This window comes from Euprymna scolopes, chromosome 6, assembly GCF_053919585.1.
Source record: "Euprymna scolopes isolate OS-2025 chromosome 6, ASM5391958v1, whole genome shotgun sequence".
In the NCBI taxonomy this organism is placed as follows: Eukaryota; Metazoa; Mollusca; class Cephalopoda; order Sepiida; family Sepiolidae; genus Euprymna; species Euprymna scolopes.
The window spans coordinates 94939453-94954452 of NC_136487.1; the positions used below are offsets into that span (position 1 = coordinate 94939453).

A 15000-nucleotide genomic window follows, 5' to 3' on the forward strand; every position below is an offset into this window, starting at 1 on the left:
GGTGATTCATTCATATAATAAAATGACTGCAGAAATTCACCTCTGGATAAAAATATTGTAGGTTTGCAACAAGAGATGCCACATATAAATCCAATACATCTATGCTAATAGTTACTATCTTATGTAGCTTTCGAACATCATTTTAGACACATTCAGTCATGGTAATAAAATATAGTATGTTGCATCCTTTAAGCAATACCATCACAATCGCAACATCTATAAAGGAAGGAATCCATATTTTTCTCTCTAAATATTTGTCACTGGGATGAATTCTACATATTCCACATATTCTCATACATACATAACCGTAATATAATCTTTCCAATTTCCGATTCATAAATAATAAGGGCTTTCTCGCCAAAGTCTATCCATTCTGATTGGCTGAGGTCGGAAAATTCTCATATTCCAGAATCCAGTTTTTCACTTTCTAAACGAACGGTTGCTAAAATTAAAATATGGCATCACTAAGACACGTATTATTTCGTCCGACATCAAGTTCATTTAATGCATAAGTAATTACAGCCGTGTGTGTGTGTGTGTGTGTGTGTGTGTGTGGTGTGTGTGTGTGTGTGTGTGTGGTGTGTGTGTGTGATACAAATCAAATAACTGTCCAACTGCTGTCCTCTATTATTCTACAGAGTCCGTACTGTGTGTAAAGGGGTTATTCTTCCCCCTTCTCTCTCTTTCACTGCATATATTTCTCTTTGCTAATGGTTCTTATTATAATTCGTGCATGCGTGTGTTTGTGTTTGTATGTTCGGTTGAGCATACGTCTGACAATACGATATCATTTCTTCTTCTTCTTCTTCTTCTTCTTCTTCTTCTTCTTCTTCTTCTTCTACTTCTTCTTAACTTTCTATTTTTTAATTATAAATTCATTTGTTTTGTTTTCTTTTTTCTTTCATACACAATAGTGTCGTTTTTTTGTAAATATATTTTTATTTTTTTAGTAAGTTACGTTTTTTTTTGGGACGCTATTTTTAAATTATATACATAATATCACCGACAATGGCTTATGCGCTGCGTAATCTGTAACATATGCCCCCCCCCCACACCCACATATGTAGATACTCATGGGAAGGAGAAGGAGTTTTCTAACTAATCTGTACTTTCACCTAACATTTTAATAAACAAATCATGCCATAAAACTGGATTTAATCTGCTTATCATATCTAAATAAAAATATCACGGTCTGTCTTCTGCATAAGTCTCCATAACATATGTACAGAATAGTTAACAAAGCCTCTCTTTCAAATAATAACGTTTTTATTTCAGCATGATCCGTCCGAACACAATTGATTACAATCTTAAATAAAGCAAATTACAGCATTAAATGTTTAATATTTGTTTGAATAAAATTCATACCAAAACTAATTGACCGATCATTATCGATTTTGGAGCGCAGCTGCTAGGCACAGGGAGCACGTCTAAATATAATCGAATTACTTTTCCTAAGTATCATGAGAAATAGGATGAAGCCCTTCTTAAAAATTTAGGGTAATATTTACCATATTATCTTATTGCTTCACTTTTTCTTGTTTACTTTTATGGCCTCGGGCAACGCCGGGTAGCCTTGCTATTAATAAATAAAATTAAAAAAAAAAAATGCATAAATTCGGGTACTTTCTGTTTATTTTAATTTCTTCATGATTTAAAAAAATTTCTTCATGCTTTATTTTCAGAGGTACCTCCTAAAGAGAGCACTGTTCCAGAAGAGGAAGACGAAGAACACGAGCACTTGCCAGGTAAGTAATTGAATCGTCTCTTGTAAGAATATAAAACTTGATCCATGACTTAAAACTTGAACCTTTTGATATCTTAAGCTTTTAATTTGTTTAATCTCTTATGATATTCGTAGTTTATTTAATTGTTCATTTTCTTGACTTGTCCTTCTTTTTATTGTTCTCCCCGAGTGTGATGTAAAACTATATTGGTAGTGAGACTCCAATATGGGAGCTCTGAGGTGTGTGGAGTCACTCCTTATTTACCATTACTCCCAGCTCCACTTTGTTCCAGAATGGCAGTAACTGTCATGTTTTAATCTATATGTTAAAGAAAATACCCCGACTCACTCAACTAGCTGTCAAATCCAACCTTTTTTTTTGTAGAGGTTCCTAAATGCATGGAGGATTTTCTACTTTAATAACTTACCCTTTGGAATTCCCTTCCCGCTCCTTGTTACAACATACAGAAATTTAAATGCAATATAAACAAGCATCTTGCTGCCCAACTCCCTAATCAGATTACTCAAATATAAATCTGGCACCTATTACAGTAACCCTGTACACTTCGAGTTTTTATTCCTTAACCTCTTTATCTCATAAAATGGTCATCTTTATGTCATTAAGAAAATAATCACAATGATAGACAACAAATATGCATCAACACTCTTAAAAAGTAACCAAATTTCAAAACACAGAAAAAGATGCTGAAATAATATAAAAGTTAACCTTAATCATAAACAGAGCAGAGAAATATATTTGTTGTATGAAAGAATATATTTGTTGCATGAAAGAATATATTTGTTGTATGAAAGAATTATTTGCAATATTTTGTTGTGTTTTTTTTCCTTATGTTCAGATGTACTGATCGTTGGCTTTTTATAGAATGTTTTTTTTTTTATAATTCCTAGTGCTTTTGTAATGTTTTGAAACTGGCTTTGAACATTTTAAAAAATATTTCTTAAAACGACAACGTCTTATTGATATTCCCGTGCGTTATGTTTTTAGCTTCAGTTTTTTTTATAGAAATAAAAAAAGTTATGTTTTTGAATTTTTGAGATAAAGATCGATAATTTGGATTATTTGGACTCATCTGGCCTTCTTGGGTTTTATTTTAACATTTCGCTTTATGTAACCTCCGATCTTCTTCAGATGTACCTTGTCCGCAAGGACTCGTGGGTAAAGTACTTGGTAAAATTCAATTGTAAATTATACTCTTCTGAAGGTTGAAGGTTCAATTTTCAGTACGGGTAACACTACAATTGTGAATTACTTAGGACTTCTACCCAGCTATATCTTACAGAATGAGAACATGCTACTTCTATGGATTAAATAGAGGGTTCCATTAGAAATACCATGTAAATTCCCCGGTTCAGCAGAAAGATTCCCGAGTTCAACAAGATATACTTGAAGAAGGTCGAAGGTTACACCAACATAAACGTGAAAATAACGCTCCAGATGAGTCAAAAGAGTCCAAATAATAACAAAGTTCTGAGTATTTCAAATACTGACTGACACTTTGTGCTATTCTAAAATGTCTTTATAAATAAAACCTAATATTTTTGGTCCTTTGATTCGTAAATATTTCTAAATTTTGAGTTTTTTATATTTTCAGATGAGCTTCATGATAAAATCACTTATTTACCAGGTGAGAAACGTTTTGGAAAAACAAGTCTACAAATTTAGTGTTTTTATTATTAAAACTAGCAGGTTTCATCCGCTCTTTATTGATTCAAATTTTACTTCTTATCACTACTTCAAATCATTAAAACGAAACCAATCGATAAGAGAAAAAAAGACAAAACTCTCTCAGTCTCTTTTTCTTTTTATCTCTATCGATAAAAGACAAAAGCAAGAAAAATAAAAGACTACAAAACCCTCTCTCTCCTTCCGTTTTGTTTTAATGATAATAAAAAAGAGAATATCTATATTAAACGTGAAATTCTTTCATTTCTTTTTTTATTATTAGATAAAAAAAATCATTTCTTTTTTTATTATTAGATAAAAAAATATGACCCGTTGGGTCACCAATTGAGCATGGGATTAGATTGTTTGAATCAGGAAAAAAGTTTGCAAAATCACTAAAATTTATAAGTATAAAAAGATAACTCTAAAATTGGTTCCTATATATTCGCTATATCTGTCCTATCTTATCTCTCATTTCCTCTCCACCTATGGATTAAATATCATTAATATTACTTATATATATATATTGTTAATGGACTATTTAACCATTTTTTATAGTTAGTTTTATTACATTTTGACTTTTGACTGCGAATAGAAAGAGAGATAGAGAGAGAGAGAGAGAGAGAGAGAGAGAGAGAGAGAGAGAGAGTGTGTGAGAGAGAGAGAGAGAGAGAGAGAGAGAGAGAGAAAGAGAATGTATAAAATAAATAGGGGTGTCAAACAACATACAGCGTGAAAGAATGAAAGTAATAAACAGAAACTTAGTAACAGATGGCTGACTTGATGAATAAATTGCAAATTGAACCTAATTAAAACAATTGAAATGGATTAAAAATAACATAACTCAATCTCAAAACTGAGGAATATTTTAACATGTATTTTGCATGATAAAAACTACATATTAAAAAGCTTAGGGAAACAAACGGTGATTTACTCAGGTTTAGTATAACAACAGATTATTTAAATGAAACAAACATTCTAATTATAATTTTTCAAAAAATGATTGCATTTTTCTGTATTTATTCCCCAATTATTAATAAAAACAATCATTTCTTATGTATATGAGAAAATTAATTAATTTTAAATTTCATCTACAATTCTTTAAAAAACATTCATCTACAATTCTTTTAAAAACATTCTTAATAAATTGTGAGTTCTTTCAATTTATATTTGTAAATACCAAATATATATTTGTAATTAACAAATATATATTTTAAATAGCAAATATGTATTTGTAATTAACAAATATATATTTGTAATTAGCAAATATATATTTGTAAATAACAAATATATATTTGTAAATAACAAATATATATTTCTAATTAACAAATATATATTTGTAATTAACAAATATATATTTGTAAATAACAAATATATATTTCTAATTAACAAATATATATTTCTAATTAACAAATATATATTTGTAATTAACAAATATATATTTGTAAATAACAAATATATATTCTACATATATTCTACATAACAAATATATATTCTACATTTTTCTCATATGTTTTCATGTATAAGTTAAGTTGAAATAGTTAACAGTCAAATATTAAAAAAAAACAAAAACAAAACAAAATTCCAAAACATTTTACTGCATTAGTTTTATAGTAGATTTTATTGCAAATTCTAAAAAAAAGAAAAAGAAAAAAATGTGTATTTTACAGTATTGACACCAAAACGAAAAAGTGGTCAACAAACTAATTTATAAAAAATAAATGTTACCAAAGGCAAGATAAGTTACTCTTCTATCTTTATGGATACGTTTTTTTGTGTTTTTACTTATTTTAAAGTGTTTATTTACTACGAAACACAAGTAGTGTGGAGTCTTAAGTAACAACAATTATAAAACATGTCTAATATAATACAGTCATCTGGGTGTCTCGGTAATTGCTCAAAAATCAATAATTAAACAAAGTACTGCTAGAAACCTACATTAAATTCTTTGTAAAAAGTTTAAATGTTGCGTTTAATCTCGTTAAATGACTTTGTTATAAATAAAATAAAATGAATTGAGGTTTTTGCTGTTTATAGAAGCAGCACAAATACACACATCATTAGATGATTGTAAATAAACAAAAAACAACAACAAAAAACTGAAAAAAAACTAAAAACAGAACAAAAGAAACCCAATTCAAACTTAATAGTACCATTGACTTATTCGTAACATTTTGCCCGAGAAAAGTCAAATAGGATCTTGGAATAGGACTTTATTTTCAATTGAATCAACAATTGACAGAGAGACAGCATAAATAGTTGGATGGTTTTAGAGGACAACATATAGGCAAGCTAAATAAGAAAATTAAATAATCATTAAATAAAACATATATACAATGTTTTCCAATAATATAAAAATGGTTAAAATGTTTATTAATATACAAAGAGACTGGGGTTCACTCCTTGCTTGAGTCACACCAAAAAATATTGCTTGACGCCTCCTTGCTAAACGTTCAGCGTTATAAGGTGAACATCAAGGGTAAATTGAGGAGACATATGTTTAACTTTAACTCACAGCTGGTTTTTAACATGTATTTGTTTCAAATATGATCTTCTTGAACATGTATTTGTTTCAAATATGATCTTCTTGAACATGTATTTGTTTAAAATATAATCTTCTTTAACATGTATTTGTTTCAAATATGATCTTCTTAAACATGTATTTGTTTCAAATATGATCTTCTTGAATATGTATTTGTTTCAAATATGATCTTCTTGAATATGTATTTGTTTAAAATATAATCTTCTTGAATATGTATTTGTTTCAAATATGATCTTCTTGAATATGTATTTGTTTCAAATATGATCTTCTTGAATATGTATTTGTTTCAAATATGATCTTCTAGAATATGTATTTGTTTCAAATATGATCTTCTTGAATATGTATTTGTTTCAAATATGATCTTGAACATGTATTTGTTTCAAATATGATCTTCTCTAACATGTATTTGTTTCAAATATGATCTTCTTGAACATATATTTGTTTAAAATATGATCTTCTTTAACATGTATTTGTTTCAAATATGATCTTCTTGAATATGTATTTGTTTCAAATATGATCTTGAATATGTATTTGTTTCAAATATGATCTTCTTGAATATGTATTTGTTTAAAATATAATCTTCTTGAACATGTATTTGTTTAATATATGATCTTCTTGAATATGTATTTGTTTAAAATATGATCTTCTTTAACATGTATTTGTTTCAAATATGATCTTCTTGAATATGTATTTGTTTCAAATATGATCTTCTTTAACATGTATTTGTTTCAAACATGATGTTCTTGAATATGTATTTGTTTCAAATATGATCTTCTTGAATATGTATTTGTTTCAAATATGATCTTCTTTAACATGTATTTATTTCAAATATGATCTTCTTCAATATGTATTTGTTTAAAATATGATCTTCTTTAACATGTATTTGTTTCAAATATGATCTTCTTGAATATGTATTTGTTTCAAATATAATCTACTTGAACATGTATTTGTTTCAAATATGATCTTCTTTAACTTTTATTTGTTTCAAATATGATCTTCTTGAACATGTATTTGTTTCAAATATGATCTTCTTTAACTTTTATTTGTTTCAAATATGATCTTCTTGAACATGTATTTGTTTCAAATATGATCTTCTTGAACATGTATTTGTTTCAAATATGATCTTCTTGAACATGTATTTGTTTCAAATATGATCTTCTTGAACATGTATTTGTTTCAAATATGATCTTCTTGAACATGTATTTGTTTCAAATATGATCTTCTTTAATATGTACTTGTTTAAAATATGATCTTCTTTAACATGTTTTTGTTTCAAATATGATCTTCTTAAACATGTATTAGTTTCAAATATGATCTTCTTTAATATGTACTTGTTTCAAATATGATCTTCTTAAACATGTATTTGTTTCAAATATGATCTTCTTTATCATGTATTTGTTTCAAATATGATCTTCTTGAACATGTATTTGTTTCAAATATGATCTTCTTGAATATGTATTTGTTTCAAATATGATCTTCTTGAATATGTATTTGTTTCAAATATGGTCTTCCTGAATATGTATTTGTTTCAAATATGATCCTCTTGAATATGTATTTGTTTAAAATATGATCTTCTTGAACATGTATTTGTTTAAAATATGATCTTCTTTAACATGTATTTGTTTCAAATATGATCTTCTTGAATATGTATTTGTTTCAAATATGGTACTCTATCTTCATGATTGTTTATGCATTCGATGAATGTGGAATTATTTTTGCAGGTTATGTTGGATGTTTGAAGCCTTTTGAAGGATGGAATATAAAGTCAATTACTACCCTTGACGACTTAACAATACCATCCTGCACAAAGAAATGCGAAGAGAAAGGTTACACATATGCTGCTCTTCAAGTAAAGACTTTTCGCAATTTACATTCATGTATTACTATGACCTCTTTCACAATTTATGTTGATTAATTCTTCTTTTTTTTTTTAGATACACTCATATCACATAGTTATTATGATCATATTTTCGTATTGCTTTTAGGTCAACCAAAAAATTTAAATGAATAAATTAAATCCCTCATTTGCATCCATTTATACCCTTTGTTCAGGAGGAGCAGAAGCTATTCACAAGTAATCTTCATCAAATGATTCTGAGCTTTTATCTCTGGCATCTCCCCATCTTGTCCATTGTTCACTTTTACCTATATTTTTTTATTAGTTCCCCAAAAGATCAAGAAACATTTAGAGTAAGCATATCAAACTGAATCCTTTGAGGGATGTGTGCGTTTATTTGTGCTGTTATGTGGACTGCGTATGATTCAATTAGAAGTCGTTGAATAAAAATTAATGAAAAATATGTTTGTTACTTAAAAACATACAATATGCACATAAATTATTTAATTACATTAACGGATGCAAATTAACAACGTTTCTAGTTCTGGTGTGACGTTAGTGAAGAGTCTTAAGAAATGGAGAATACTTATTAATGATCTTTCAAATCACATCCTTACATCATTCGTAAACATTTATGCTGATGACACTACCATCTATGGTAGCACATCAAAGACTGTAAACGACCAAGTTCTCTCAGATTCTCTTTCCTTTGATCTTGAGCAAGTTGTACAATGGGGAAAGAGGTATCTGGTTACTTTTAATTCATCTCAAACCAAGCTTCTATCTCTAGACCATCTACGCTCTGATGCCAATCTGGCATCGGTTGAAATGAATACCTCTCGTTTTGGGGAGGCTTCATGTTTTGACAAGCTTCTGAGCTTGACCTTTACTCCTGACCTGAAATGGAACGTATATGTCAAAGTCGCTGGAAAAATGGTGGGATCCTTCTACCGCTCCAGTAGATATCTCACCCCTGATGCCATCCTCTACCTTTATAAAAGCTAGGTATGGCCAACGATGGAGTACTGTTGCCACATCTGGGCAAGAGCTGCTAGAAGCAGCTTATCCTGCCTTGACAGAGTTCAAAATAGACTTTGTAGCTTAGTAGGGGATGCCCTTTTCTCTTCCCTGCAACCTCTTTCCCACAGAAGAGATGTTGCGAACCTGTCTCTGCTTTATCATTATTTTCATGGCAAGTGCTCAGCTGAGCTTCAATCTATAGTCCCTCCTTGCTAAACTTTCATGAAAGGCACTCGTTTAGCCAAAACGACTATCAATAATTTCCCACACTCTTTATCTGTGCCTAAAACTAAATGTAGATTCCATGAACAAAGCTTCTTCCTTACAACTGCACGCATGTGAAACTCTCTTCCTATTGCCTGCTTTCACACTGACTACAATCTGATTGTCTTCAAGTTCAACATAAACAAGTTCTTGATGAACCGTCCCCCTAAGTGATCTAATTTACAAAATTCCCACTACTTATGTTTACTATGCTATAATCACATTGACTAATGTATATCCATTAACCCTTATCCTCGAGTGGCCTCGGGGTCTTGATAAATAGTGATTCCTGTGTAAAAATAGAAAAAAAGTGACTATTAGAAAGGATCTAGTATTACATTATATAATATAATGTAATACATTTCAATGAACAATAGAGAAATTTAATTGAAAAGAATCTATCCTCAATTATTATTGGTGTTTACATTTTTTTCTGATAAGCTTTTTAATATTTGATTTATTGATAATGCATTCATAATTAATTTTTGTATAATAAAGAAGCAATGCTAAGTAGCCGCGCTCTTCATATATAAAGTACATTTAGTTGTCTAATCACATTGAAAAAATATAGAAATACAAGTTGGTACAAAAAGATGTATTCATTTTGTTATCACTTTCTATGAAAAATAACTCAATGTAGTTTATTAACAAGATTGAGTAGCACAGTATTACTCCACCGTTTCACTTGAATACCTCCATCACTATTTCCATGAAGAGAAGCCTACCTCTCATTCTACGAATCACACTTGGTCTGCACATTCTCCAAACCTATCCCCTTTGGATTATTTGGGAGTGTATACTTAAATGTCATGCTAAAATTTCCAAACTATTGCTGTGCTCAAAGAGTAACATTCAAATAGACATTAAGAGAATTGTTTGATGACATGTTGGGCAGGATCATTGCAAACTTAAGTGACTAAACGCCAAGGAGCTTGAGTTGAGCACATTATAAACTCTTGAGCTCTACACGCAAAATTGTGGTATACGGGAGAAAATTATATCACACAAATTTACATGTTTACATTTTATTCATTTAGATTTGTATTATTTGATTTTACTCTAAGCTTGTACTATTTTTTTTTGCAGCATGGGAACGAGTGTTTGTGCAGCGATGATGCATTCATGAAACATATTGATGATGATGCAGTCAAGTCAACAGAGTGTAACAAGATTTGCTTCGGGAATAATCACACAGTGTGTGGTGGTCACATAGACAGATCTATTTATAAAGTGATAGGTACGTAATCGTGATGCACTTGACATTTTCAAAAGTGTAAAAACGTTTTTTTTTTTTAGGATTGATAGAAAAAATGTCGATATATCAGTGAAAAAGCACACAAAAACACCGGAATTAAAATTTCTTCTTCTCATGTAATCCATCAATTGATGGTGAAACAGTCATTATGGTTTTTCTTAAAACTTATTATATGTACAATTCGCCAAACTTGCACATAGTCAATGGTAAACCATTAACTGAGGCAGTTATGCTTTTCTGCTGTAAAATATGTATGACTAGCCTAGGTGCCCGGCGTGTGTGCTGCGCAAAAAAAAAAAAAAAAAAGTGGTAGTAGGCAGGCAGGCTCGAACCCGTGACGCAAAGGCGGAAAAGAAAGTGAAAAAAAAATCTGACATTTTACCCCTACTCCATGATGCGATGGGAAGTTCAGAACATTAAAATTAGGCAAAGTCAATCCAACCGATATGATGACTTGCAAATACAGCTAGCAAAAAATCAACCTCTCCTTGTAGAAAATTACCCAGTTGAGGGTGAAAAAATTAATGCTTTTGGCCAATTCCTCGATATTTGTTGTCCAAGACGTCGGGCATCAAAATGATACCAATCTCGTGAAAATCCGTTGTCCCTGTCGAAAGTTTTAGGCAGATATACATACATAGTGATCGTCACTTCTTGACAGAAGAAGACCATCTTCCTTTGTTTTAGTGTTGATTATTTATTCATTTCCATGTATTTTTTAAAATATTCCTTTGTTTTTTGATATTTCATTTAATACGTCTTATAATTTGTTTTTATATTTTTATATTTTATTTTTGTTTATTTATTTATTTTATTATTTATTTTTCTTCATATATATATATATATATATATATATATATATATATATATATATACATATATATATATATATATATATATACATATATATATATATATATATATATACATATATATATATATATATATATATATACATATATATATATATATATATACATATATATATATATATATATATATATACATATATACATATATATACATATATATATATATATATACATATATATATATATATATATACATATATATATATATATATATACATATATATATATATATATATATATATATATATATATATATATATATATATATATATATATATATATACATGTGGAGATGTGATCAAGATGCATTATCTATCTTCTGTTGGAACGAACATGGCTCTTCAGACCAGTTCTACTCTTACGAAGTCTATTGCAGAGATCACACTTTAACTAAGATTGAGGGACGCCAACCAGTACGGTCTCACTGTGGACGCTTCAGACTTCCACTCGATTTGCATACCATAAAGCAAATAGAACATCTGTACTCCGCAGTGTAATCTCTATCAAAGAAAAGCTGATTTCCATGTGATCACTTGTGGTTGGCTAAACTGGTTCTGGATAAAGTTATTTTACTGCATAAATCACAGACCTGACATAGCTGCCAGATTTTTCTTCTGGATCTCACGCTTCATTTTTGCATGCTCATATTTTTTCTTTTCAAAGCTATCACAGCTATGATAAACCATGGAGCACCATTTTTTATGATCATTGGAAACACTCTCCCAGTTAGATTTTTCAATACCGAGAGCTTTCAGAATATCCTTGATGTTGTCCTTAAAGCGTTTCCTTGGTTTATGTTGTGGACGCTTTCCTTGTAAAATTTCACCATAAAACAGGTGCTTTGGCAAATCTTTCGTCGTCCATCCTTATCAAATGTCCAGCCAACCTAATCTGGTTGCGTAAAATCAACCCTTCGATACATAGTATGTCAGCTCGCATGAAGACTTCCGTATCAGATGTAAAAGAGTTCAACCTGATGCCCAGAATGTGTCTCAGAAATTTCTGGTGCACTCTCTCCATGACGTTTATGTGTCTATTGTAAGTTGTCCAGGCTTTAGAAGCGTAAAGCAGAGATGGTAAAATACAAGATTTGTAGATACTGATCTTTGTATAAATGGTTATACTTTTGTCAGACCATACTCGCTTCTCTAAGCTACCAAAAGCCTTAATGGCACACTGTATCTTGTAGTTGACCTCAGCATCCAGCGTTTCATTTCTGGCAAGTGTGCTACCCAAATGCACGAATGTATCGGAAAGCCTCTGGTTGTTGACAAAAATATTTGGTTCCACACACAAACTTCCGGATGAAGGTGTGAACATGACCTTTGTCTTCTAAAGGCTGATAGTAAGCCCAAAAGACGCACATGCCCCTGAAAAGAGATCCATGATACCATGCATATCTTTCACACTATTAGCCACAAGATCGGCGCCATCTGCAGTTCAAGAACCAGGTGCTGAAAGACACCTGTAAAAGCATGAAAACGACGAATTGCAAAATCCTGCTGGAAGCAATATTAATTATAATTTGGTTATGTTATTTTTACTAATATGTCAGCATTTGTTATTTTTACTAATATGTCAGCATTTGTCAAGGCCAAAAGCCACTAGAAAGATTTATGAAATGGATAGATTGTTAGTTATATGATGAAGAATCTTATGAGAGGATTGTTGATAGTAATGAATTGAATGAAGTTTGTTATTAATCAAATATTATTAAACTATCCTCATTTTATAAGTATTTGACCATCAATCAGTCAGCATGACCTTGTTTTGGTGCAACTCTGGCTTTGGGAAGTGTCGTGCAGCTTTGTCGGCGTCTAATCGCTGAGCATCACCGGTTGGCATAAAGAACTCACTTTTCATCACAAGTTATAACCCGATCGAGAAAGGGTCGTTTTTTATTATGTAACGAAAGGGAAGATGACACCTCATAATGGCGTTTCTTTTTATTGTCATTCAATTCGTGAGGTTCCCATTTATCAAGTTTTTTGTCTTTCCAATTTCTCTCAAGTGGTTGGAAATCGTCGTATACATTGCGTCTAATTTAGAAACAAGTTCTTGAACAGTTGTGCATGGATTGACTTGGACTAAGCCTCTTAATTGATCGTTCTCAACATCCAACGGCCGATCACTACGCTCATCATCTTCAAAACTCTCTTTTAAACAACCACTGAATTGAAATAAGAAATTGTGTCAATTTGCTTTTTTTTCATCTTGCATTCAACGTTTTGAAAAGAAGTCACAATTGTTTTAAAACGATTGTAATTTAAATGATTAGATAAAGCGAAAAACGCCCTTTAAAATCATATGTAAAGTAAAAATTTTTTAACGAATACTTATTTGAAAATACATCATTTGAAATCAAAATTAAAAATTCTGTAAGAGCTTTCTTCTCCTATATATTTTTACACAGGTTATGCTTGTACACACACACACACACACACACACACACACACACACACACACACACACACACACACACACACATAATATATATATATACATATATATATATATCCGTATGTATGTGTGTGTGTGTGTGTTTACCTATATGTACGTGTCTGTCTATATATACACACACATATATATGCTTTTCTTTACACAGGTTTCGTTGGATGTTATGTAAATGAGAATAACGCTACCTTACCAGTATATATTCAAGAATCGGATTCTATGACTGTCGCTCTCTGCAGAACAGAATGTCGCAAGAAAGGATATAAATATGCTGGATTACAAGTAAGTATTTCATTGTTGTTCCTTGGAATCCTTTTAAAGGTTTCTAGTTTTGCAAATAATCACCAATTTCAAAAACAAACATTATTTATTCAGTGAGCTCACACGTCGCTCATTTTTTAAGCTTTTTCATCTTAATAATTTGGTTCAGATGATTCGACACTGTTGAAATACTGACACCAACTGCCGTAGACATGTCTCTGACACTTTTACTTGGGTTTTATTCAAAGATTTGCTTTCAAACGTTTATTGTCAAAAGTGCATATCTATCCCCTAGCTTATTTATTTTCAAGTCTTTCATTATTATTAAAGACTTTCTGAATCCGCATTCACATGTTTTGGCCATTTGCTGACTTGATGCACTTATGATGTTCGCAGCTATTCGAGAATCATCATGACCAAGTTTGAACTCGTGTATTAAAAGTCTACACAATTATTGTTTTTACATATTCATGTAATATTTTGTATAAAATTTGCAAAAATAAGTTAAAAGTAACTTTTTAAAAGTAAGTTGAACGTCAGCCAGTATTTTCTGAACAACCTAGTATCTATTAAAAATCCAGCTCATCTCTTTCACCCATTTTTTACACAAATATTGTACGGAGTTGATATATCATGATAGGTAATGGAGATGTATATAACGGATATGTCGATAGGTGGGTATTTAGATAAATATTATGGTGTGACATTTATCTAACCTATTTCATGAATATATGGATATTTCCAGACATTATGAATAGAGTTATAATTAAGTATTGTGGAAGTTTATTGGTGGCAGCCACAGCCCCAGTATCGGACGCAAACTTTCTGTAACATACTATTTCTGTACTTCTGTAAATATACTCTTGTAAATATAGTACCGTATTGTCTTAGTTTATATTTATATTAATATTTATTCATGGAGTTTAGTTTGTTTTTGTTTTACGGCATAGCAACCCTTTTGGGGTTATTTAATGTCAAATTCAATAATTTTGGATAAAGGTTCATTAAATTCAAATATTTATTCATGGAGTTTAGTTTGTTTGTTTTATAAAGGAACATTGTTGGTTTTGTTTTTGATCTTCAACGCC

General features: G+C 30.4%; 1 protein-coding gene across 1 annotated transcript in view; it reads left to right on the forward strand.

Annotated features, from left to right (window-relative positions):
• Positions 1-1631: 1631 nt before the first annotated feature.
• Positions 1632-15000, forward strand: part of LOC145277809 (uncharacterized) — a 49340-nt gene continuing 35971 nt past the window's right edge. The window contains exons 1-5 of the mRNA XM_080129690.1: positions 1632-1745; positions 3337-3369; positions 7671-7798; positions 10157-10307; positions 13803-13933. Of these exons, the coding sequence (XP_079985816.1) occupies positions 10193-10307; positions 13803-13933 (246 nt within the window). The 5' untranslated portion in view covers positions 1632-1745; positions 3337-3369; positions 7671-7798; positions 10157-10192. The remainder of the gene's footprint in view (positions 1746-3336; positions 3370-7670; positions 7799-10156; positions 10308-13802; positions 13934-15000) is intronic.